Raw genomic sequence first — 26,323 nt, 5'->3', positions numbered from 1 at the left:
GGATCTGTTGGATTTGAAAAATAATCCTTCTACCTTAAACATTTTTATATACAAAGTGAGAAATCATTTTAGTTTAAACTATTTATAAACAATTTTTACAAATATGCAACTTGTTTTAAATTGTTAAGTATTATTATTCTGAATTGAAAACAATAACAACAAATGTGAAATGACCATATACAAAGTAAAAATATACAAACAAACATTCATGATTTCAATGCTAAAAGCAACAACATCTCCTCCACCTCCACCTCCACCCTTAAACAATGTCATTAATATTATTTTTTTCATTTAAATGCATTTATATGTATTAGTAACAGTATTAATAATAACAAGTTCAAAAAAAGTGTTCTTATTTATAATAATAATAATAATAATAATAATAATAATAATAATAATAAAGGTTTTGTTTGTAGAAAAATCCTAATATTTTTGTTTACAGAAAAGTCCTAATATTTTTTGTTTACAGAAAAGTCTCAATATTTTGGATTAGTTTACGAAATAGTCCCAAATTAATTTGGTACCGGTTTCAACCGGTCAAAAAGGGTCAAACTGCAAATTTTTGCCGGTTTTCGGGACTTTTTCGTTCAAAAAAAAATCTTGGGACTAAAGTATAACTTTTCCATAAATATTGGGACTTTTCTGAAGATTTCCCTATATATAATGGACTAAACAACAAGGACTATTCATGTAATTTATTCTTAAAAAAATAATTCTTAGAAAAGAAAAAAGTATGTATATGATAAATAACATTGTTAACTCTATGTATTTTATTAAAATTATTATTGTAAATTGCATGAAAGTCACTATATTACTATAAAATTTTTATTTTGACACTCTATTTTTTTTTCTCAATTATATGACTATATTTACAATTTCGTTGCAATGTCAACCAAATGACCGATTCTTCCTGTTCTCCCGATAACAATTTTTTCCAAATTGCAATAAAGTCACTTTGTTTACCAAAATTTTAATTTTTACATTGAGTTTTAAATTGCAAGAAAGTCATTATATTACCACAAAATTTCGATTTTGACATCAAGTTTTTTTTCTCAATTATATCATTACATTTATATTTTTGTTACAATATCAACCAATTGACTGGTTCAGAAGATATTATTGTGGTTTAAAAACTCGATTTGTGCAGTAAATAAATGAAGTGTACTTGTGGAATTCAGAGTGGTGATAAACATCAGTTAACCAATGGATTATGTGGACGCCTTTGTATCATTCTTTTGGATGTTCAAGAAACAGATAAGGCACGCGTTGATCTTTGAATGATAAACACATTATAGGGGAACATGCACTTTGATTTTGAATGTTCTTCGAAAAGAGGGATCCTTACTCCTTAGTATATAGGATCTGTCAGTGTTTGTTTCAAGTCATGTTACTTGTTTAGGCTATCCGGAGTGGATAGAACGCGTGGAACGCCTACGTGGCATCCAAAAGACCCGTGAACACCACCCCAAAAGCTGGTGACTTGGGCGTGGCGTGAGTACCCGTGAGTGCAAAGACGAACCAAGACGACCAATAGCAGATAAGTAGCAGCAGCAACGTCGCTTTCCTCCCTTTACTTTTTGATTGAAGTTACCTCTATGGTCCCTGGAAATATTTTTTTATCTCTTATTATATCCTTATACTTCTATTTAAATTAAATTAAACCCTCAGCCCCACACATATATATCACCATATTTTAAATAATAAATTAAGTGTATTGTACTAATAATTAGACAATGGAGGTGTTAAATGAAAATTTTAAGTATATTATACTCAAATTAAAGAATGGATAATTATTATTTGAATTATAACATAGTGTATATATATATATATATATATATATATATATATATATATATATATATATATATATATATATATATATATATATATATATATATATATATAACATAATGTTAAGAAAATAAAAAAATAAAAAAGTAAATGATGTTAGTGGTGACCATTTCCATAGTGGAGTGGGTTGGTGGTGAATGTGACGTGGCGCAGAGGTGGCACCACTTTTCCGGTGAGTTTGTAGTGACCACTCCATATAGCCTTAGAATATTTTTTGGTCGTTGAAGGTATGTGGACATCTAATATGTAGGTTACTTGTATCGATATCTATGCTCCTCAGGTTTGATAGAGGATTCCTTTAAAAGCTTATTCGAATCAGGGAAAAGGATTTTATTTTATTTGATGATTTAATGACGTCTAGATGCAATCATAAAGGTACAAATCAACTTTTTGCAGTCTTCGACAAATAACTTAAAGATTTTAACTTCATTTCACATTTAATTTCACATTTTACCAATTGTTAAAAGACGTATGTAACCTTATTCTCACATGTACTATTATCAACTCAAGAAGGTGGGACATTGACTCGATCTCAATCTGTCATATGTCCAAAAGACGTGAATACCCTCCTCATCCTCAATCATCGAAAATAACCCTTGAAAGCTTGTTGAGTTTAGTCTAGACATGTGTACTCTAATGACAAAAACAATATATATGTGGATGTGAATGTGAATGCAATACGATTTACATAAAGAGGAAAGAAATAGATTTAGGCTTATTAAAAATGTGGATAACATTATATTATTACTTGAGACACATAATAGCTTCAAGTCAAAATACAATCAATAAAACATGCTAACCTCCCTCTCTTATTCCTAGATAAGGAAGAAAGAAGGAAGAAACGATCAAGACTCCATATGTAACACCTTCGGTTTTCATCTATCCATTTGCCACTGCAAACAAGATTAAATATAATTCAAAGCTTTGGTAACAGAATGCTTCAAGAATACTTGTGAAATTATAGAGTTAAAAGGGTATTTGAGTAATTTTAAACAAGGAGGAAATCACATGGAATTGAATTCCAACAGAATTCAATTATGTACTCATAAGTCATAACAGTGTGATTGGAATGTAACTGAATCCAAATTCCAGCCAAAGCTAATAAAAGAAGGAATAGAAAGGTACCTGGTTATCCACTTAAATTTTCAACCGAATTAACATCTTCATCATCCCCTTCCCTTATTTTTGCAATTTCCTCTTGTGCCCTTTCAAGAATCTGCTTCTTCTGCAATTCCAACTCTCTCTGAAAATCCATCCTCATCTTCTCCAAATCCATCATCTGCTGTCTTTTTCTACCTTCGATCTTCTCATAAATCTCCCCAAAATTCTGAACAGATTCAGCCAACAATCTAAATCCATCATCATCTTTCCTGTCATCAGAATCATCTTCATCAGACTCTGATTCCCCAGGGCTATCCCTCATCTCATCCAAGGCATTTGATTGATTTAAATAAACTTTGGTATTCATAAACACATATTCCCCTGAATCAACCCCACAAGGCAAACCATTGTGTTGTTTCTTTGGAGATAATAACATATCCATTCTTTTAAAGAATCCCCATTTCCCATGATACCCTTCTGATCCTCTTCCACCCATACCCATATCCTCCATTTTTGCTTTCTCTTTCTTATACTTCTTCTTCAATGTCTCCAACCTGTTCCTACATTGTGTTTCATTGATTTCCATTTTACACATCTCTGAAACCTTTTCAGCAACCTCAACCCAATCATCTCCCCTTAAACTCTTCCTCCCTAACTGCAAATACCTATCGCCCCACACTTCTAACAGCACAAAAGTTGCATTTTCACTCCATTCATCCCCTGACCTATCAGGAACACCACCATAAGCTTCTTTAGAAGGATTAGCATTGGTACGAGGGGCGAATTCATAATTTGAAACCAAATTATCTAAACGTCGCTTCTTCTGGTGACGCCTAGAAGATTCACCTGCATCAATTCCACCTCCGGAAACCCTATAATATCCATGTTGATATTCATCATCGTCTTCTTCTTCTTCTTCATCGTCCTCTTGATAACCGTATCTCTGATTCAAACCTTCGTTTTCTTCTTCAAATTCATCGTTTTCGTACTCGTTGTAAGTACTATTACCATGGTAATTGTTGTTGTTACGAACAGGACGTCTTGGGCGAACCGATGGATTGTAATCCATTTACGAACTACTCCCATGTCAAGAAAAAAAAAATAGATATCTAAGTAAATTAATTGAAAACAACCGATACAAAAACACAAAACCCTACCTTTAATGGAGCGAGAAAGGGGAAAACTGAAAATTTTCGATCCGCTGAGATGAACCCTAATTTCACATGAACATTTCGAAATTTCGAATATTGTGAATGAATTTTTGAGGGTATGATACGAAGTGAACGAAGCTTCCTAGTGTTTGTCGCTAGGGTTTTGAAGTCGAATGGAGATTGCAGAGAGCGTGGGGTTGATGCTAAAATGAGCTTACGGGTTTGAACTGCGCGATTTGATGCTTCTTTTTGACTTTTTGATGTTCGAAGAGTTGTAGTTTAAAATTTGACTTTCCTTTAAATGAAGAAGAAATGGGCCTCGATTGCTTATTCGCATCCACTCAAAATCCAACACCCCCAAGGCCCAACATACAAAATAAACATCAATTTACTCTATTCATTTTATTTTGAACAAACAAGCATCGATTCACATATTAATAGCCCTATAAATTTTAAGATAAACATATTTCTCAAATGAAATAAGAATAGAGTAGTAAGTGAGACAAGCCAACTCGCGAGAAACTTGAGACCTACTCGGAAAATACTCGAAATCGACTCGATCTTAATTGAGTCAAGCTCGAGCTCGAGCTACTCGAGTACCTTATCGAGCCGAGCTCGAGTACAAAAATACTCAGCTCGTAAGGCTCGCGAACTTAGTCGAGCTTAGTGTAATTTACATATATGTCATTTCTTTATAATTGTTCATTTATAACATATATGTCATTTCTTTATAATTGTTCATTTATAACATATATGTCATTTCTTTATAATTATTCATTTGACATATATGGTTGATGTTATATTGATATTAGGTGCTTAATAGTGGGTTTTTTTGTAGTTTGGACATTTACATGTGGAATGCTTAATATTCCTTACTTAATTTAGTGATTTTGATTTTTTTTTAAATATTAGTTGAACCGAGCCGAGCTCAAGACTATCAAGTATTTCATGAGCTCGAGCTCAAGCTTAAAATCAAGGCTCGAGTCGAGTTCGAGCCGAGTTTCGAGCTCGAGTATTTTAGTCGAGCCGAGCTTCGAGCTTGGTAGTATTCGGCTCGTTTACATCCCTAAATAAGAATCCTATAGAAATAAAACATAATGATCTTAACTAAAAAATTAACTTTTAGCTTAAAAACTAGTTTTTAGTTGATATTTTAGCTTATGTATTAATAATGCTTGATAAAAAAAACATTAAAAGCTAGAGTGCAAATGCAAAATGACCTATTAGGACATTTAGATATATAACTAAAAAAAATAAAAAAAAAATAATACAGATAATCAAAAGCATGGAATATTTTTGAAAAAATTTCATAAGCCTATAAAAAACTATCTCAAAGTAAATTATCAAAAAAAAAACTACTTTCTAAGCTAAACATTTTGTGGTTTATCAAACATGCTAGTTTGTTTTGCCAAACATAACTAAAATAAAAAATATATCGTAGACATTTCATCGACCACATTACACGTCTCCTCTATCATCCATATCTCAACATCCCAAAATAAAACACAAAATGAAAATGAAACAATAGACATATTTACTTCATTGTTGTCGGTTTAATTTGAAAGTACATTTTAACATCCTATTTTTTAATAAAACGTGCATCCAAAAAATTTATCTTTGGAAATAACATTTACATAATAAAATGTACTTTCATTATATATATATATATATATATATATATATATATATATATATATATATATATATATATATATATATATATATATATCCTAAAAATAGGGAAAATACCGGCAATAGTCAAAAAATGGGGGGTATTTTCAAAAAATAGACAAAAAAATGAAATTTTCCGGATATAGACATGCATTCCGCGGAGGTAGCTCCGCGGAGCTCCACGGAATCTACTGTAGTTCCGCGGAATGGTAAAATCGTAAATAAATCATTGTATTAATAAATAAATAAATAAATTAAAAAAAAAAAAAAACAAAAAAAAAAAAAAAAACAAACAAACTCAAGATTCATTCCGCAGAGCTACAGTAGATTCCGCGGAGCTACAGTAGATTCCGCGGAGCTACCTCTGCGGAATGCATGTCTATATTCGGAAATGTCTATATTTTGGAAAAAAAAAAACATTTTTTTACTATTGCCGGTATTTTTTCAAAAGAATAGAATATATCCAAGTTTATATCATATAAGTCATAATAAAACAAAACTATACAAATGGCATACTCGTGTATTATTACTACATTAGCCATATTTCTAAAAGTTCAAGTGACATCTACCACTTAAGAATAACAAAATATCTTTAATAATCATATTTAAAACAATTTATCAAAAAGCTAAATATTTGGAGAAAATTGATTTTGTCAACCAAATCCATTTTAAACTATTATCGAACCTACTAAACTCACTCCATTATAAAATCTACCTTACATGAGACATAATTTTGCTAAAGTTAAATTTGAGGTTTTAAGCTCATGCAACAGACAAAGCAACATTATAAGGTGTTGTTTGTTTTTTCTTAGGCAAAATATCTGCAGTCTGCGGATCACATCTGTAGACCTCTGCAGTAGAAGATGTGGACCAAACGTCTGCAGTCTGAAAAAAGAAGACTGTTTGTTTTTTTAACATCTGCGGGCTACTAAAATAAACTGAAATCTAAATAAACTTATTTTTTTAAACTTTAAAGTGATTTTTTAATATTTTTATGATTTTGTTATAAATAATTAACAAATCTAGATCAACTTTTATGTATTATTGTATAAAAATAAAATTAAAAATGGTATGAATTAGCATATATATTTGATAAAAACCAACAACTTTGGTTGCAAAATTATAATTAACCATTATAATTAGTGATCAAAGAATTTGATACATAAATTGATGAAAATAAACTTCGACTCTTTCAATTAAATCCATTAAAAACGTACCATAAATATTTTCTCGAGAAATTGACGATATTGTATTAAATAATGTTTTACAAAATTTGGCAAAAAAAATATAAGAATATATTATGATTTTTTTTCATATTTATATAAACAAATTTAACGACTATTATTATAATAAATCTTTATTTATAAATTTGTCAAAAATATCATGTTTGTATCGTCAAAAGTTTTTTTTTTAAGTTTTGTAGTTTTTTTTTCAAATTGTTATCATTAATAAAGTTGGAAAAAAATATATATTATAAAAAAAAAAAAAAAAAACTTGAAAAAAATAAAGATATATATGTTTTTTTAGGCTAGAAGATGTCTGAATATGTTAGAAGACTTTGGTCCACATCTGCGCCAAGAAGAGGGCGCGCAGACATTTTTAGGTCTGCAGTCTTCAAAAAAACAAACAGTCTGCGAAGGCTAATGTCTGCGCGTGGTCTGCACGGCGTAGACAGAAGAGGCCTTGCAGATCTGCAGACAAAAAACAAACACTGCTAAGTAACAAACACGTCATTTTCATCACCATCCCCAAAACAATTGGCTTCAGATTTGCTAGACGCTCAAGAGTCTAGGGGAAAGAATAAATTTCAAATTTCACAAATGGTAATCGCAATCCCCATTGTTATTTTGGATAGATATTTCAAAATATAATGTCTTAATAAGTTAAAAAATTCAAAAATACAATGCTATAATTAGGTTGATTTTTGAAAGTACAACGTAGGCTGCTATAATACACAAATAAATACAACCGATGGAACAATCCTAAAGTAGGCATACATGATCAAAGTCAGGTGGTTGTTGCATGTAAATCGTCTTGTGGAAATGACCATAAAGAAATGCATTCTTCACATCTCGACAAACAAATCTTTGCATATATCTTTCTGATCTTTGTAGAACTTTCTAGAGCATTGTGAAGCGCGCTATCTAGGAGGTGAGGTAACAACATATTTAAGCATTGCATATCATAGGCTTTTCTTGCAAGTTTGACATACATCTCATTTGCCATTTCGTGCCATAAGATAATGGCAAGAACCATCCAGCATGAGAGTAAACAATGGTGTCTCATGTCTGAGCTAATACCATTTCTCTACAAAATTTTGTATACTACACATTGGGTCGAGAAAACATACAAACGAAATTAACCTATTTGAAAAACATCAAAGAAGGCTGAACTACAATCTGGTTGAGAAAACCAAGTAAAAGTTGGGTTCAGTGAGAAACCATATGATGATTATTTGTGTCTGTATATATGTCATAGAGCTTACATAAGGATCTGTTGCTTTTGTTGCTGTTTTCTTAACAGATCCATTGCAATAATGCTAGCTAGACCTTGGATCTTGTTTATCATATTAGACAAATAAAAAATATATCATAATAACCTGACGAAGTTGCAAAAAAAAGTTAAAGATTTTACCTTTCCGAGACCACTGATTCCAACCATGAGAGCAAGATAAGATAAGATAAGATAAGATAACCCCATTTAGAGTTTAATGGAAGAATGAACAAAGGTTTAAAGGGATCAAGATTCAAGAAGCAGATGAAGATGAAGATGAATGTGAAATAATAGTAAGAATTCTGAGTAACAGCTAACTCCATTGATAATGATAAGAGAAAGTGAAAACCCATGTGATGATCTGATGGATAAAAGGAGAGACTAATTCCAAAACAAGAAAAGCATAAGAAAAGCAAGAATTCCACTAGATATGTACTAATGTACGATCACCCGAATATTTCTGAATTACGAGTTTACAACCGATGCTATGAAAACTTTTGAGTTGATAAATTTCTTAGTTGTTCAAGTAAAGACTAATACTTATGTTTAATCCCAGAATAAACTTATTAATTGTGTATAAATATATTACTAACACTTTTGATTGATTTAATTTATAAGTTACAGTTTTAAAACATAAGGTGCCAAAGTAGATCACGATGGGTAACATCTTATGTCATATTATTAACTACTGATTAGAGCATTTAATTTAGTAAATTATGGAATTATGAACATATTGTTCAAATAAGATGATGTTTAGGCAGTTTAATAGGTTATATATATTAAAAAAAACTAGTTGTAAAACCCGTATGTTATACGGGTTATATAAAACAAAAAACTAAAATATGAAAGGTTAAATAAAAATTTGTTTATATTTGAAATTTAAATTTAAAATGAAACATATTAAATACTATATGAATAATAGTATTATAATTTATTGGGTATTTTTAATTAAGGATTATTAATTGAGGTATAAATATGATGTGTTAATTAAGAAAAGATTAAAAAAATAAGAAAATGACAAATAGAAAAAACATTTAGTCAAAAATACCAAAAAATGACATGTGTCAAAGTTAATGAGAGAGTGACATATGGCAAAATTATTTTCATTTATTAGGGAGGATAAGAAAATGCAAATCTAACCAACAACCTTAAAACATTTTCCAATACTTTAGTCAAAAATAGAAATTAACGATTTTTCAAATTAGCCACCATTTTAGTGCATCACAATTTATAGAAACGTCATAATTTCTTAGTAAGCATTTAACTTTTGGATGTAATTAACATAATTGGGCTAAAATTTGATTAGATGATCCAAAAACTTACCCTTCAATAATCACCATTCCTATTTTTCGTTTTTTACCCTGATTTACTTCAACTTTTGGTTTGAGCTTTTAAGCTCATGCCACAAACAAAACAGAGTATCAAACACGTCATCTTCTTCACCATCCCCAAGACAATGGGCTTCAGCTTTAGACACCGTCAAAACACTCCTCAACCACTCCTCATGCAAAGTAGAAAACTCCGACCGCCTTTCACTTGACCGGAAACTTACTCCGATCTTTCTTTTCATAACCTCCCCCGCCTCACAAGCCGCCTCCACCACCTTTTTTGGAATTCCCGCCATTAACGCCACCTGCATCCCGTAGCTCTCCGGGCATGCACCGGTGGTTAGCCGGTAGAGAAACACCAACTTCTGGGTATTGTTGGTTGACAGTGATGTCACGTTTTCAAAAGCACATGCCATGTGTTGTAAGGTCACGTGAGGGTGTGAGGCGAATTCCTTCGTGAGTGGGTGGTAATGGGTGGCAAATAGCAACCTACAGTTCACCTTTTCAACAAGATGACGAAACACCTGTACAAATAGCCAATTTAAGTTTTATTATCATTAAATTATATGAAAAGGGGTGTAAATTAATGTAATCATACTCACAGCATAAGCAATAGCGTATCCATCGAAAGTGCTTGTTCCTCTACCCAACTCGTCAAGAATCACAAGAGAATCTTGAGATGCGTTTTGCAAAACCGAGGCCGTTTCTGTACATTCAATCAGAAAGGTACCTAGAGTGGAAGAAACATAATAGTTCAGGGGCTAAACTTAAAGATTCCTTTTATGTATTTTAGATAAGAGAATAACTTACTTTCACCCGTCATTATACGATCAGTAGCACCCAAACGCGTGAAAATAACATCAGCAGCCGAGATAACACATGTTTCACATGGGACATAGCAACCTAACTGAAAACAAAAAAGTAACTTACAACTTTAGTCCCCATCCTATGAAAAAAGTTACAAATTTAACCCATTTACCTGAGCAAGGATAACTGCTAAACAGGTAGCGCGAAGGAGGGTTGACTTCCCGCCCATATTCGGACCAGTCAACAGCAAAGTACGAGGATTGTAACCAAATTGGTTATCTCCAAGAGACAAGTCATTAGGGACAGGTGTCCCTCCGGTTTCCCCAAGCGCATACGGATGCCATAAGCCTCTCATATCAAGTGTGGGACCCGACGAGTTTGAGCGAGGAACTATAACGGGTCGACACATGGCTAGACGGGAAAAGTTTGACGTGGCAGCAAAAGATCGGAGAACGTCAATGGAGTTTAAAGCGAGAATAACTTGAAACCATTCATTTGATTTCTCCATGAATAACTCGATCAAGATTGATAGGATTTCAGCGTCTGAATCCTTGATCTCATGTGCTTGATAATTTGGGAAATCACTGTCGATAGCTGCTTCAAATTGGGTGAGAAATTTATCAATTCCATCGTTCCCACTTAGCATCGGAAGACTGAATATTTTTAGCAACAACGAGAGGACATGATCTTCCTTTTGTAACACCTTCAATAAATCCAATCCAACACGTAAACCTTTAACAAGAGACCCAAATACTTTCACCTGCACCATCAAACACCAGATTGTAAGTAACTCACATATCCCTATTTCCTTAACATATGAAAAGAAAGAAAGAAAGACTTACTCGTTGCTTTAATATTTTGCTTCCAATCAGTGGCAATAAAAGCAAAGCAGATGAATGAAAGGTGGATTTCACTTGTCCAAAAAACCTTTCCAAATCCGGAAGCTTCCGGAGATATTGAGAAATAAGTGACATGATATCTGGATGACCCATGAGTTGTTCAACCACATTAAGCCTATGGTTTATTTCCTCAACATCTTGCAGTGGATGACATAGCCATTTCCTTAAGAGTCGTTTTCCAGAAAATGTTAAGCAGTTATCAAGATATTTGAAAAGTGTTCCTGATGTTCCTCCATCTGCATTATTACTGAAGATTTCAAGATTGGCCATTGTTTGTCCATCCATTCTAAGGCATCCTCTGTAGACTTCATAGGGTAGAATACTTCCATTCTTTAGTGCATCATCCAACTGCTCAAAGTTCAATTTTTAACATTAATTCTAACATGAAACAACACATTAGTGTTTAGAACTTAGGGTTTATGGATCTCAGTAAAGATCTTACCTTTAACCTGGATAAATGATTGGAAAGTCCACCAAGAGCACATAATGCAACATCCTGATGAGCCACTTGATTAAGTGCAAGATCCCATGGATTTGAGGAGCCTTTAAAATACCCTTTCATTTGAATAAAAGTTCGAACTTCATAGGAATCAACAAAATCAGTGGCTGGAACTGATGGAGTCATTTGTGAGGCAACGGAACCTACAAGGGCAAATTAGTAAAATCAATTGGGACATCAGAATAAGAAAGAAATAGAAAAACATGTAAATTAAAGAAAACTAAAATGTACTTACCAGTTAACGAATACTTGTTAAGGGCCTTCTGAGCCTCTTTGGATAATCCTACAATTCATGTTATTTTTCATAGTGAGGAAGCATATGGTGAAAAATGCAAAAAAAAAAAAAAAAAAGTGGCAATGTACTTTCAAAAATAAAAATAAATAAAAGGAGACTTTACCTTGACTTTCAAAAAGAACTTCTGAAGGAGACACCTGTATGAGAAACCAAGCGGAATAAGAATGCAGTTTTAGCATTAGATTTGCACTCTATGATATAAATTAGGGTTAAATGAAAGAAATGGCAATGTACTTTCATTGTACTTTAAAAAATGTGCATGTCATCAAATTACAAAACAAATTCCACTGCTATAATTAGGTATTTTCATAATATAATGTCTTAACAAGAAAAAAAATTATAATGGGTAGTTTTCAAAGTAGAATGCTATAATAAACAAATAAATGAAAGTACATTGCCATTTCTTGTATTTGAAAGCATACCTGCATCAACAAAGCCCCTAAAGCTGCACATGAAGCATCATCACTGACTGATCCAACCCAAAACTGTAAAGCAGCACAATCAACAAAGGCAAATCCATATGCAGTTGAACCATCATCAAGATTTCTTATACCCTGTACACAAATAATGATAATGAATATGGTTATATTTAAATAATATGAATATATTGGCAATGACAACAAAACTATATAACTAATAAAAAATATACCTCCTTTATAGCAAGAAGATGAACAGCTTGAGGCCCAATGTTACCATTGACCAATGTTGATGGTGTAAGCACATTTACTAATTTTCTTTGAATTACCTGTAAAAAGTTAGAAACTGAATATTTAAATAAATAATGACATGTTATCTACAAATGACAAAATATGACACTTATATAAGTGGAAATACATTTAGAGATTCTTGGGTTGTTTTAGCAAAATCTTAAAGGACATAGAACTTACAGCAGTAGATCCTCTCGATTTTGCTTGTTCTGATGTTTCCAACTGTTCCACTCGCCCAACTTTATACCTTCAAATTTTACATAAAATTGGTGAATAGTTATTTAATGATATCCCATGAACTTGTAACAAATCAACAAAGGACAAGATTTTGAGCATATCAGTAACATACCCACGAGCCAATAGCTTTTCAATAGCATCATCAATTGCATGCTCAGTGATACCAACCTAAACAAATGCAAAAAATAGATGCTAATTTACTAAAACAACTTCAAAAAACAGTAAAGATAATCTAATTCTAAGTATATAATAATATATATCCACCACTACACAAATACCTGTCGACATTTCCCAACACCACTCATTGTTATTTTCCAATCAAGCTCCTTATGTCCAATTTCAGCATCTAGTTCATAAAGCTCATAGAATTTTCCCTATAACAGAATTCAACTATGACAAATCAAGCATTTGTATCATTTTGAATAGTAGATAATGAGAAGCTGGAAAAAGGCACATGATTACATGACCACTTTAAAGTGTGTTCAAAGAGACAAAAACTAACCACTTTAAAGAAAATAAGAACATCCATGTATTGACTTTTGACACCCCAATATTGTTTCTGAGATGCTGACATTGTCCTCAAAACATCAGGTGGTATGTAAAGTGTTCTCTTATCATAAAGAGGATTGTTTGGCCTTCTTCCATTAGCATCTTTGATTCGTGAAGGATGAAGCCAGTCAAACTTACTAGCCGTTTCAGATGCCACATCATCTTTCTTGTTTTGAGAAGGTAAATCATGAGAAAAATATGCACTTCTTTTATTGTTCATAGGCGTTTCAGATGCCACCTCATCTTTCTTGTTTTCAGACAGTAAATCATGAGAAAGGTTCGCTCTTTTGCTATTGTTCATAGGCATGTCAGATGCCACTTCATCTTTCTTGTTTTTAGCAGGTAAATCTTGAGAAAATTTCACTCGTTTGCTATTGTTGATAGAGAAATCAGCAGTGGTACCAGTAGTAAAGCCAAAGGTACAACCATCTTCCTGGACTCGCTTCAAACGTGGAATCAGTGGTTGTGCACCTGGAGTTTCTGGCCCTGTTATATCACTATCACTTTCTATGATCAAGGGATGTCCTTTATCCCCTTGACAAGCTGTTTTTTCTACATCAGAAACATTTTTCATTTTTGAAAAATTAGAAACTGAACCCTGCTTCTCTCTTCCATTAGAGTAACTACAGTTGTTAGATATTGAGAAGATATTATCACAGCTGCTATCTAACAAATTCCTGCAGGTTGTGATCAAACACCATAAAATTCAACACACATTAGCATTTCTTCATGGAAAACAAGGCATCAACTTGCCCACTTCATGTACCTCCAAAAACTACAACACATCTGTCCATTCACATTAACTCAAAAGTTACATAAATCAATCAATGGAAAGATATTTGGAAAACATTGATTACATCTAAAATTATGGAAACACAAAGAAAGTTATATCTTCTTTTATAGTTAAACTCAATTGCAATTAATTAGCTGAAGAATTTTAGCCACCAAAAGAAACATGTACATGGTATTGCTGTGAATGGAATGCAATGCAAATGTTGAGGTGATGCAACCTTCTTAACATACTTACACGTTTGGAGGCACCGGTGAGAATATGAGCATGAGGGTTACAGCGGGCAGGGTAAAGTAGTCAAGGGAGATTTAAAGGATTGCAATGCATCCAAGGAATCGGCTTCCATATTCCAAAGCCTATATTGGTGGATCTATTCGTTTTAGTTTTAGTTACCTAATGATTTCATGTTTAACCTACTCCATAATAGTACGGATATGGATAGAGGATTCTATTTAACATCAATAAGCGAGTAAAGTTATGCGGTTAAGTAGCAAACTACAGCTTAATTCGAAATTTAAGTAAGTAAATCACATAGAAATGTACCTATCACGAGGCTTCTCGACACTGTTAGGCTTGACGAACTTGTGCTTGATACTAGAAAATAACGGGCGTTTCTCCTTCTCTGGCGGAGTGTCCGTTCCAATGATTTCATTCGAGAAATCCACTGCAGATGAGTGAATAATAGGCTGATTAGATGAAGGTAGATTTCTCCCATGTATCTTCTCCTCAGAAACCGCCTCAGAGTCGCCTGTGACAGCTGCACCGCCGACCGGTTTTTCAATTTTCGGCTTCTGAAGGAACGAGAGTATGGATTTCTGGCGCTGCATCGTTTGGGCGTATGAATGGGGACGAAATTTCTGAGGGTAAAAGTAGAAGTGTTTAGAGGGGGGGAATTTGGCATTTGGCGCCCTTTTGAGATATGAATTCACATATCCCCAAATTATTACCGACTCAATTCACCTACTGATTCGTCACTCGGTTCCAAACTCCAAAGTCCGAACAAAACATGCCAAAGTTCTGGGCTCGGCCAAATGGGCCAAGCAAACTCACTTTGGGCTGATACATCTATTCAAATTTATAAAATTTAACCTCCATTTTAGTTTTTAGGGAAAAAAAAAAAGGAAAACAAAAACGGTTTTCAAATCGGTTCAGACCAATTTTTTAACCGGCTTGGTTTTTTAGGATATAGTCATATAGTGGTAATTTTAGTTTTTTTTTTAATTGGTATGGTTCTTTATTGTCGGGATGAAAAAAGTGAACTGGTGGTTAAAAATAGACTTTCTTGATTTTGTTTGTAATTGATTTCAATTATACAATATTAACCCGACATTTAATCTTTAGGATAGTAAAATCTATTGGACCAGACCAAATCGGGCCGGTTTTCGTAAACTGGGTTTTTTCGTTATGCATGGTTTCATATTGGATTTGGATCCAATTATCTTATACATCTCTATTTGAGGTGCACATAAAGGGTTATAATCTGATTCATTCTTATTCTAAATCAGGGTTGGTCAAGGTAGGCACTTAAAATCGGCTTCCCCAAATCGGTTGTACTCCTAACCAGATTTTGATCAAAATGTTTAAACTGGTCTAAAATCATATCTACATTACGAGTATTAAAGTGGGCAAAAAAATATCTTTGAGAAGTTGCCATCCTTTTCCCTAGGTTTACACTACACAAACATTGGCACATTTAAAACTCGTGTTGTAAAACAAAAATCCATTAGCCTAACTCTTTTTTATATTGCATCATGACCGACTATGCTATCCTGATTCAAGTACGATGCTTGGAATCATTGAGAAGCCAATCATACATTCACTAAAGAATAAAGAGATTATTTAATTTAAATAATATCATCTTTTATTTGCTCTTAAAGTACTAGTTTAAAAGGTTCGTTAGAATTGATCCGATATTGGATTTACATTATATGCAACAAAATGTTAGATATATGGTTTAGTGGCACTTGGAAATCTGAGAAACGTGATAATCACTTTCAAATCGAAGTATTTGGGTGGTACTCCCAAATCCTCAATTGAATAAGACTCAGATAAAATCAGATAGAAAAGAAAGAGATAATGAGATGGTGTAATTTCGTGAGTACTAGAAAAGTGACTAAAATTGGTTATAAACCTTACTTATCTGAAAAAGCTGTCAAAACTGTCATATAACAGTTTTTCTCAACAGTAAAAACTGTTATAAATCCGGGTTTTGTATAAGGATTAATGCAAAGTCAAAATCGGGTCAAATATTCGACCCCAGCCAGGGGCTCTGCCCCTTGGACCCCGCCAGGCGCGCTGCCCCCGGACCCCCGATCGTTCAGGGGCTTCGCCCCTAAATGACTGTATACTTTGATACTTAATCAAACTTAAACAAGTGTGTACTCCACACCTTCCTTACTTGTTTAATATTTATCAAGATCATTTTTAGTCAAAAAAGTAATCCTATTACACTTAAATAACATTGATGATAACAAATCACCAACAAACCTCCCCCATTTAAGTGTAATCTTGATTAACTTAAAATGAAACATAACACCAACAAAACTGATGTATAAATGAAATGTCGTGACGATTGAATTTCACATTAGTATATTATATAATCCAAATATTCAAATATCAGGGTATCACTAAGGATTGAACCCTTTCTATCCATAGTGAATACATTAAGATAATACACACAACGGTTTACATTCTCCTAAGTTCTAACTTGGCACTATATTTTACTAGCTTGTATCCCATCCTTCAATAAGCATATCAAAGCCAAGCCCTAACTTCTTGAAGCAGCTAAACTTCATGCTTATATAGGTAGTTCTTTTATTCTTGCACCTGCAAATGCAATTTTTCAAAAGAACTATTAAGAATATAAATTCAACCTCCTTAACTTGCAGTACTGAACACATACCTTGGGATGATGATAATAATGTGTTCCAATCTTCAAATATCAAGCATTCCACATTGAATTCAGCATCTAATATTACATTAGATGGGAATTGTGTATCTAAATATAAAAGATTTTAAGTGGACTTTAAACCCATCCCTATAGCCGCCTTGTGCACAAGATCTCTTGCTAAGCCTTTTGTTAGATGATCAGCTAAATTAAATTGAGTTACAAACTCCACAGATATCACACTAGTCATGATGAGCTCACGAATCATGCTATGTATAACACCTAAATGTCTAGATTTCCCATTGTACACTTGACTATAAGCCTTAGCCAAGGTATCAGCACTATCACATCTGATAGAAATGGTAGATATCGGTTTAGGCCATAATGGAATTTCATAAATCAAATTCCTTAGCCATTCAGCTTCTTTACCAGCAGCAGATAATGCAACAAACTCAGACTCCATGGTTGAGTTAGTGATACAAGTCTGTTTCTTAGATGCCCAAGCCTTTTGTTAGATGATCGGCTAAATTAAATTGAGTTACAAACTCCACAGATATCACACTAGTCATGATGAGCTCACGAATCATGCTATGTATAACACCTAAATGTCTAGATTTCCCATTGTACACTTGACTATAAGCCTTAGCCAAGGTATCAGCACTATCACATGTGATAGAAATGGTAGATATCGGTTTAGGCCATAATGGAATTTCATAAATCAAATTCCTTAGCCATTCAACTTCTTTACCAGCAGCAGATAATGCAACAAACTCAGACTCCATGGTTGAGTTAGTGATACAAGTCTGTTTCTTAGATGCCCAAGAAATGGCACCTCCTCCAAGAAGAAACGCCCAACCACTTGTAGAGGAGTGATCCTCTAATTTGTTAATCCAGCTGGCATCTGAATAACCTTCCAAAACAGAAGGATATACACTATAAGTTAAACCATAATTCATGGTCCCTTTCAAGTACTTGAATACTCTACTCACAGCTTGCCAATAATGTGAGCTAGGACTACTAGTATATCTACTAAGCCTTCCCACAACATATGCTATATCAGGCCTAGTACTAATCATGGCATACATTATACAACCAATAGCCCTTGAGTATTATAGTTGAGACACTAGAGATCCTTTATTAGGTAGAAGCTTAAGACTAGGATCTATTGGAGTGCTAACAGGAGAACAATTCTCAAAGTTAAACTTTTTCAATATCTTCTCAATATAATGAGATTGAGAAATTGAAATCCCATTGTTTCCTTTTCTAATTCTTATACCAAGAATTACCTCAGCATCCCCCATGTCTTTCATATCAAAACTAGATGATAAGAATTTCTTGGTTTTATCAACTTCTTCTAAATCAGTACCAAAAATCAACATATCATCTACATATAAGCAAATCATGAATCCTTTACCAGAAGTATCAAATTTGCTATATACACACTTATCAGCTTGGTTTAATACAAAACCATTAGACACGACAACATCATCAAACTTTTGATGTCATTGTTTTGGTGCTTGTTTCAAACCATATAATGATTTCTTCAACTTGCACACTTTGTGTTCATTTCCAGGCATCACAAACCCTTCAGGTTGTTTCATGTATATTTCCTCATCCAAGTCACCATTCAAGAATGCAGTTTTCACATCCATTTGGTGAATCACAAGATTATGTATAGCTGCAAGAGCTAATAATAATCTAATAGTAGACATTTTGGCAACAGGAGCATAAGTATCAAAGAAATCAATGGCTTCCTTTTGTCTAAAGCCTTGGATAACCAATCTGGCTTTATACTTATCAATTGTGCCATCCACCTTCATTTTTCTTTTGAGGATCCATTTACATCCTAATGCCTTGCAACCAGGAGGTAAATCAGCCAATACCCAAGTATTGTTATGCATGATAGAATCAATCTCATAATGAATTGCCTCTTTCCATAAATGAACATCCCTAGAAGCCATAGCTTTACTAAAAGTCTTTGGATCCTCTTCAATATTAAAACAATATTGATGTTGAGAAATAGTCTCATTCCTTGTTCCTTCAACCAAATATAGTTGAAAATCATATTTGAAAAACTTAGCTTTTCTAGCTCTGGTGCTTTTCCTAGGTTTAGGTACATAACTTGCACCACCAAAAACATCTTCAGCTTGAGTAGTACTCTTGCTGGAAGATTGACGAATCATGTCCCTTGGTCTAGGTATAGATGTAAATCTTTCTTCATCAAAGATAGCATATCTTGACTCTATCACTGTGTTTACAGACACATAGTCATTAGATTCTAAAACATATAATCTATATGCTTTGGAATGCTCAACATATCCAATAAAGATACAATCTATACCTCTCTCACCCAATGTTTTCCTTTTGGGTTCAGTGAGCCTTACAACTGCTCTACAACCCCAAACTTTGAGATAACTCAAATTTGGTACCTTTTTATACCAAAGTTCATAAGGAATATTCTTACTCCTTTTATTTGGAGTTCTATTCAAGATGTAACATGCAGTTAACATTGCCTCACCCCAAAACCCTTCACTTAAACCGGAATATGACAACATGGAATTAACCATTTCTTTCAAAGTCCTATTCTTCCTTTCAGCTACACCATTTTGTTGTGGTGTATATGGAGCTATGGTTTTATGTATTATTCCAGTTGATTCAAAATAAATTGGATCATAATACTCACCACCTCTATCAGTACGCAATGCTTTTATTAATTCATTTTTATGAAGCTCAATTTGTTGTTTATAAATTTTAGATTTATCAAGTGCTTCATCATTAGAATGTACCAAATAGATATAACAATATCTAGATGCATCATCAATAAAAGTAATAACATACTTCTTGTTTCCAAGGGAAGGTGTTGCATGGAAATCACATAATTCACTATGTATAAGATCCAACACCTTGCTTTCCCTAACAACATCTTTGAAAGGTTGTCTAGTGATTTTAGTTAGCATGCATGTTTTACATTTTTCATTATTTTGCATATCAAAAGCAGGAATAAAACTTATTTTAGACATGTCTTTTAATCTCTTGCAATGAATGTGTTCTGGTCTAGCATGCCATAATTCAGATTTATGAAAATTATTGCTAGTACTACTAGAAGCCATGCAAACAGAATTATCACTGGAAGGACAATTAATATTAAGCCTAATCATTCCATTACATATATAGCCAAATCCTATAAAAGAACCATGTCTTGACAAGATATACCTGTCACTTTCTAACACTTGTTTGTAACCACAATTTGCAACGACCCAAAAATACGACCCAAAATTTTTTGTTTTTAATATAATCAAAACTGCAATCAGAGCATCATATAATAAAACCATACGTGATGTATTCCAAAACATAATAAAATACTGTGCGGAAAAACTGTCTCATACCACATCAGAACAAACATCTAAATCAATCCCAGGCTAAAGCTGAGGCGGTGGTGTGTGCGATGCCGTCATCCAGAGCTCTTCCCTTTGCTTGCGGAAGTACCTGAAACCAAAACTGAAACTGTAAGCACGAAGCTTAGTGAGCTCCCCCAAACTACCACATACCATACAATAACACATAAACACATATTGGGCCTTGCCCACTGCATCGGGCCGAAGCCCGGAAACTGCATCGGACCAATGTCCGGAACTGACTGGGACCTTGTCCCCTGCATCGGACCGAAGTCCGGAACTGACTGCATCGGACCGAAGTCTGGAACTGACGGGGACCGTGTCCCCTGCATCGGACCGAGGTCCGGGACTGACTGCACATAGCATAGCATATCATAACCATTTATATAGCATACTGCATCGGGCCGTGGCCCGGAACATAAACACATACACATAGCACATAAAACATGTCTGAACCACGAAGGCATCAAACATATGAACTACTGCATCGGACCGAAGTCCGGAAACTACTATTAACTGGACGGGCCGGCATTGTGGCCTTAGACCCGCCCCTACGGAAAGGAGACTCACCTCGTAAGCTAGCGGATGAGTGTGTGGCTCGGAAAGCTAACGGCTGCTGCTCCTGAATCTCCTCGGCTACAAATCCATAAACACACTCAATCAATCACTAGCACTATACTCAGGGTAAAATGACTCTTTTACCCTTGGTCAAAGTTGACTTACTCAGGGCTGACTCGCCGAGTCGGGATACCCGACTCGCCGAGTCCTAGACTCTCCGTTCAACTCTTACATGCTGTTACTCGTCGAGTGTGGCATCGACTCGACGAGTACCCTCTGGATCCAAGAACTCAGATGATCTTCATCCGACTCGCCGAGTCAGATGAACAGACTCGACGAGTTGTTCTTAATCCTCAAGGAGATTGCCTTGGACTCGCCGAGTTGTATGAACAACTCGCCGAGTCCTTCCATTACTGAGTCTACTCTTAACTCGCTGAGTCCACTCCCTAACTCACCTCGTCCACTCGACACTGAAGAAACTGGAGAACTCGGGACTCACGACCTGACTCGTCGAGTCGTTCTTCCGACTCGCCGAGTCGCCGCCATGCAACATCTTTTTACTCGATTTCTCTTGAATCCAACACATGCAAATGATAGATCTAGGTCCATTAAGCTGTTTTACCACGTAAAGTTTCCAACTTTACGTGCACAACCACATGAAAGAGGGAAATAAGACTAAAATATGCACAATAAGGGTAGATCCATGGCTAATAAGCAATGTAACCCCAAAAAGACAGTGGATCTGGACTCTTCAACACCCCAACACTCAGATCCAAAGGTATTTCGGCTTAATAATACAATCAAGCAAGCATAAAGCTTGGAACAAGCATCAAATAGCCCTTAAAAGAGCTCTAATGGAAGTTTAAGCATGAAACCAGAAGAGAACTCCGAAAATACCTGAATAAGTTCACACTTGATCTTGGATCTTGGCACTAGAACTCGTTTCCTTGCTTCCTTCTTCTTCTCCTTCTTCACCCCTTCACAAAATGGAGCAAGATCACTTATAAGCTCACAAGAGGAAGGTTTAGGGTTTCTCACAGTGCTCTCAGGGGGAAAGTGACGAGATGGAGGCTATAATGGGGTTTAAATAGTGAGCAAAACCCGGGGAGTTAGGGTTTCACCCAGACGGATGGACTCGCCGAGTCGCCGGCTTCCGCGTGCACAAGATGCGCGACCCGACTCGGCGAGTCAGGCTAGAACTCGCCGAGTCCCTCTTGAAAACTTAGCCCAAAACAAATTAATTAACATACCGGAAACGGGTCGTTACAATTCTCCCCCACTTGTTTCAGACTTCGTCCTCGAAGTCTGCTACGGCTGGATCTGCGAATAACTCCGGGTAGTGCGTTCTCATTTCTTCTTCAGCCTCCCAAGTCCATTCAGACCCCTTCCGATGCTGCCACTGCACCTTTACCAGCTGAATTACCTTGTTCCTCAAGGTCTTGGTCTTCCGTTCCAAAATTGCTATCGGTTTCTCGATATAATTCAAGCCGCTATCGACCTGGATATCCTCCAAGGGAACGACCGCTGTCTCGTCCACTAAACACTTCCTCAACTGCGACACGTGGAAGGTGTTGTGTATCAAACTGAGCTCCTCAGGAAGATCTAACCGATAAGCAACCCGACCCACCCGGGCCAAAACCCTGAAAGGACCAATAAATCTGGGGCCCAATTTGCCCCTCTTCCGGAACCTGATGACACCTTTCCAAGGTGAGACTTTCAGAAGAACCATGTCTCCCACCTGGAACTCCAAGTCTGAACGCCTCCTGTCGGCGTAGCTCTTCTGCCGACTCTGCGCAGTCTGCAGTCTACTACGGACCTGCTGGATCAGTTCCGTCGTCTTGAGCACCACTTCGGTGCTCCCCATGACCCGCTGACCGACCTCGCCCCAACAAATCGGGGTCCTGCACTTCCTGCCATATAACATCTCAAAAGGAGGTCGATCAATGCTCGCATGATAGCTGTTGTTATACGAGAATTCCGCTAAGGGAAGATACGTATCCCAACAGCCCCCAAAATCCAGAACACATGCCCTAAGCATGTCCTCGAGAGTCTGAATCGTCCTCTCACTCTGCCCGTCAGTCTGAGGATGGAAAGCGGTGCTGAAATGGAGACGAGTACCCATCTCGTCGTGAAACCGCTTCCAGAATCTGGACGTGAAGCGAACATCTCGGTCCGACACTACCGATACCGGCACTCCATGACGTGCCACAATCTCTCGCACATAGATACCGGCTAACCTTTCCGCCGATATACTCTCCTGGATCGGAATAAAATGGGCACTCTTCGTCAACCGATCCACCACTACCCATATCGAATCTACTCCACGTGCGGTCCTGGGAAGTTTGGTGATAAAATCCATGGTGATGTCCTCCCATTTCCACACGGGAATATCCAACGGCTGCATCTTGCCGTGAGGTCTCTGGTGCTCCGCCTTGACCTTCCGGCAGGTCAAGCACCTCTCAACGTACCAAGCGACGTCCCGCTTCATGCAGGGCCACCAATAATCAGGTCGAAGATCTCGATACATCTTCGTCGCCCCTGGATGGATAGAAAATCGAGACTTATGAGCCTCGTCCATCAATATCTGCCGTACCCCACCCCAGTACGGTACCCACACCCTACCATGAAGCGTCATCAAACCCCGACTGTCGTAGTCGAACGAAGCTACTCGACCCACTATCCTCTCGCACTTCTGTCTTTCCTCCTTGAGACCCTCCATCTGAGCCTCCTTGATCCGCTCCAACAAAGGAGTGATTACCGTCATCCTCATACACAAATCCCTGATAGGGGCCGCCGACACCTTGCGGCTCAGGGCATCGGCCACCACGTTGGCCTTCCCTGGATGATACAGGATCTCACAGTCATAGTCCTTCAGCACGTCCAACCATCTCCTCTGTCTCATATTCAAACTCGGCTGATCCATAAGGTATCGTAAACTCTTGTGGTCCGTGTAGATAGTACAGCGGACCCCATACAGGTAATGCCTCCAAATCTTGAGGGCAAATACAACTGCCCCCAGCTCCAAGTCGTGGGTAGGATAATTAGCCTCGTGAGGCTTCAACTGTCTCGAAGCATAAGCCACCACATGGCCTCGCTGCATCAACACTGCTCCCATACCTGTGATCGAAGCATCACAATAGACCACGAAATCCTCAACACCCTCTGGCAAGGTAAGGATCGGAGCCTCGCACAATCTCTGCCTGAGAGTCTCGAATGCCGCCTGCTGCTCAGGCCCCCAACGAAAAACTACCGACTTCTTGGTTAGTCGGGTGAGCGGCACTGCTATCTTGGAGAAATCCTGAATAAACCTCCGATAATACCCTGCCAATCCTAGGAAGCTCCGAATCTCAGATGGAGACCTCGGGACCTCCCACTGCATCACGGCCTCAATCTTGGCCGGGTCAACCAAAATACCCTTCTGATTAACGAGATGCCCAAGAAACTGCACCTCGCGTAACCAGAACTCGCACTTGGAGAACTTAGCGAACAGTCTCTCCCTCCTCAAAGTCTCCAACACCTCCCGCAGGTGCTCCTCGTGCTGTCCCTGCGTCTTGGAATACACCAAGATGTCATCGATGAACACTATCACTGACCGATCCAGCATCGGTCTACACACGCGGTTCATGAGATCCATGAACGCGGCTGGGGCATTGGTGAGCCCAAATGGCATCACCACAAACTCATAATGACCATACCGGGTCCTGAAAGCAGTCTTCTGTACATCCTCATCCCTGACCCTCATCTGGTGGTAACCGGAGCGTAGGTCGATCTTGGAGAACCAAGACGCTCCCTGGAGCTGATCGAACAAGTCATCTATCCTCGGAAGTGGGTAACGGTTCTTCACCGTTACCTTGTTCAACTCCCGGTAGTCAATACACATCCGATGCGACCCGTCTTTCTTCCTCACAAATAAGATCGGCGCTCCCCAAGGCGAACTGCTCGGTCGAATGAAACCCTTGTCTAACAGCTCCTGAAGCTGTGTAGACAACTCCTGCATCTCAGGGGGAGCAAGTCGATATGGTGCTTTGGCTATCGGAGCCGCACCAGGAACCAGGTCGATCCTGAACTCAACCTGCCTCTCAGGAGGTATCCCCGGCAAATCCTCGGGAAACACATCCGGGTAATCTCGAACAATAGGAACATCATCGATCGTCGTCTTGCCCTTATCCCGGGCATCCAAGACGTAGGCTACATAACCGGCGCAACCCTGCTGAACGTAGCGCCTCGCCCTAGCGGCCGAGCAGAAGGTCAATCCTCGCTGGGGCCTCTCGCCCTGAACCACTATCTCTCCCCCACTGGGAGTGCGAACCCTCACTAGCTGAAGCTCACAGTCAATCACCGCCCCGTTGGGGCTTAGCCAATCCATTCCCACAATAACTTTATTCCCGCGCAGGGGAATCGGAACCAAATCCACTGAAAACTGCTCCTCAAATATCTGAAGGGAACACCCTCTATATACTTTGTCGACCCTCACGGTCCTATCATCTGCTATCTCCACCTCTAACGGACAATCCAGTTTCCCTGGAGCTCTACTGAACCTCTTGCTAAGCGCAAGAGATACGAATGATCGGGTAGCCCCCGAATCGAATAATACCAAAGCAGAAATGCCGTTCACAGAGAACGACCCTGAATAAAACATACAACCATAAGCAACATTTAATCAATAATAATAAAGAGATAAAAGGGAAGATACATACCCGTCACCACATCAGGAGTCGCTCGCGCCTCCTCTGCTGTCATCTGAAATGCCCTGCTCTTCGCCACCGGCGCATCAGCTCGGCCCTGACGGCCATCCGTGATCCTCAAGGTAGCAGGGGCGGGTGCATGCACCTTCCCTGCTGCAGCTAAACTGGGACACTGGGACCTTTTGTGTCCCCTCTGATTGCACTGAAAGCAAATCAGATCCGATGCTGTAACCGTAGTGGCAGGGGCCGTACAATCCCTACTCAAATGCCCAATCCGACCGCACTTGTAGCAGCCGGAACTCCCTGCCTTGCACGCTCCCTCGTGCAATCTCCCACACTTGCCACATCGACCGTGGCTCTGCTGACTCCTAGATCTGTGATCTGAAACCTTGGGCTTTTTGCCCACACTGCCTGCACCCG

At 37.1% G+C, this 26,323-nt stretch overlaps 3 protein-coding genes and 1 long non-coding RNA gene across 5 annotated transcripts; 1 reads left to right on the top strand and 3 right to left on the bottom strand.

The window, feature by feature from the left end:
• Positions 1–663: 663 nt before the first annotated feature.
• On the top strand, positions 664–3,374 carry LOC128127447 (uncharacterized). Its single transcript, XR_008225253.1, has 2 exons — positions 664–1,393; positions 2,052–3,374. It is a non-coding gene; the product is annotated as an uncharacterized LOC128127447 (long non-coding RNA).
• On the bottom strand, positions 2,535–4,368 carry LOC111883835 (trihelix transcription factor ENAP1). The gene is made up of 3 exons (XM_023880156.2): positions 4,110–4,368; positions 2,977–4,028; positions 2,535–2,744 (listed from the first exon to the last, which is right to left on the bottom strand). The coding sequence occupies exon 2, from the start codon at positions 4,019–4,021 to the stop codon at positions 2,981–2,983; it is 1,041 nt and encodes a 346-aa protein (XP_023735924.1). The 5' UTR covers positions 4,022–4,028; positions 4,110–4,368; the 3' UTR covers positions 2,535–2,744; positions 2,977–2,980.
• Positions 4,369–7,598: 3,230 nt separating this feature from the next.
• LOC122194955 (uncharacterized) lies at positions 7,599–8,963 on the bottom strand. 2 transcript variants are annotated; one of them, XR_006184798.2, is made up of 2 exons: positions 8,409–8,963; positions 7,599–8,098 (listed from the first exon to the last, which is right to left on the bottom strand). XR_006184798.2 is itself a non-coding variant. In XM_042896382.2 (2 exons), the coding sequence occupies exons 1-2, from the start codon at positions 8,472–8,474 to the stop codon at positions 7,782–7,784; spliced, it is 366 nt and encodes a 121-aa protein (XP_042752316.1). In that variant the 5' UTR covers positions 8,475–8,800; the 3' UTR covers positions 7,599–7,781. The 2 variants fall into 2 exon arrangements, 1 of the variants encoding a protein (XP_042752316.1); XM_042896382.2 differs by having other exon boundaries at positions 7,599–8,081; positions 8,409–8,800.
• A 581-nt stretch (positions 8,964–9,544) lies between these two features.
• Positions 9,545–15,478, bottom strand: LOC111883911 (DNA mismatch repair protein MSH7). Its single transcript, XM_023880241.3, has 15 exons — positions 14,922–15,478; positions 13,542–14,265; positions 13,318–13,413; positions 13,152–13,207; positions 12,983–13,049; positions 12,745–12,840; positions 12,518–12,649; positions 12,199–12,232; positions 12,036–12,083; positions 11,744–11,943; positions 11,245–11,649; positions 10,575–11,162; positions 10,406–10,502; positions 10,198–10,325; positions 9,545–10,119 (listed from the first exon to the last, which is right to left on the bottom strand). Exons 1-15 carry the CDS (start codon positions 15,203–15,205, stop codon positions 9,634–9,636), a joined length of 3,441 nt encoding a protein of 1,146 aa, XP_023736009.1. The 5' UTR covers positions 15,206–15,478; the 3' UTR covers positions 9,545–9,633.
• Positions 15,479–26,323: the final 10,845 nt, after the last annotated feature.

Source organism: Lactuca sativa, chromosome 7, assembly GCF_002870075.4.
Source record: "Lactuca sativa cultivar Salinas chromosome 7, Lsat_Salinas_v11, whole genome shotgun sequence".
Lineage (NCBI taxonomy): Eukaryota > Viridiplantae > Streptophyta > Magnoliopsida > Asterales > Asteraceae > Lactuca > Lactuca sativa.
Note: the sequence above shows the minus strand (reverse complement) of the source record. Positions and strands in the feature narration are given on the sequence as shown.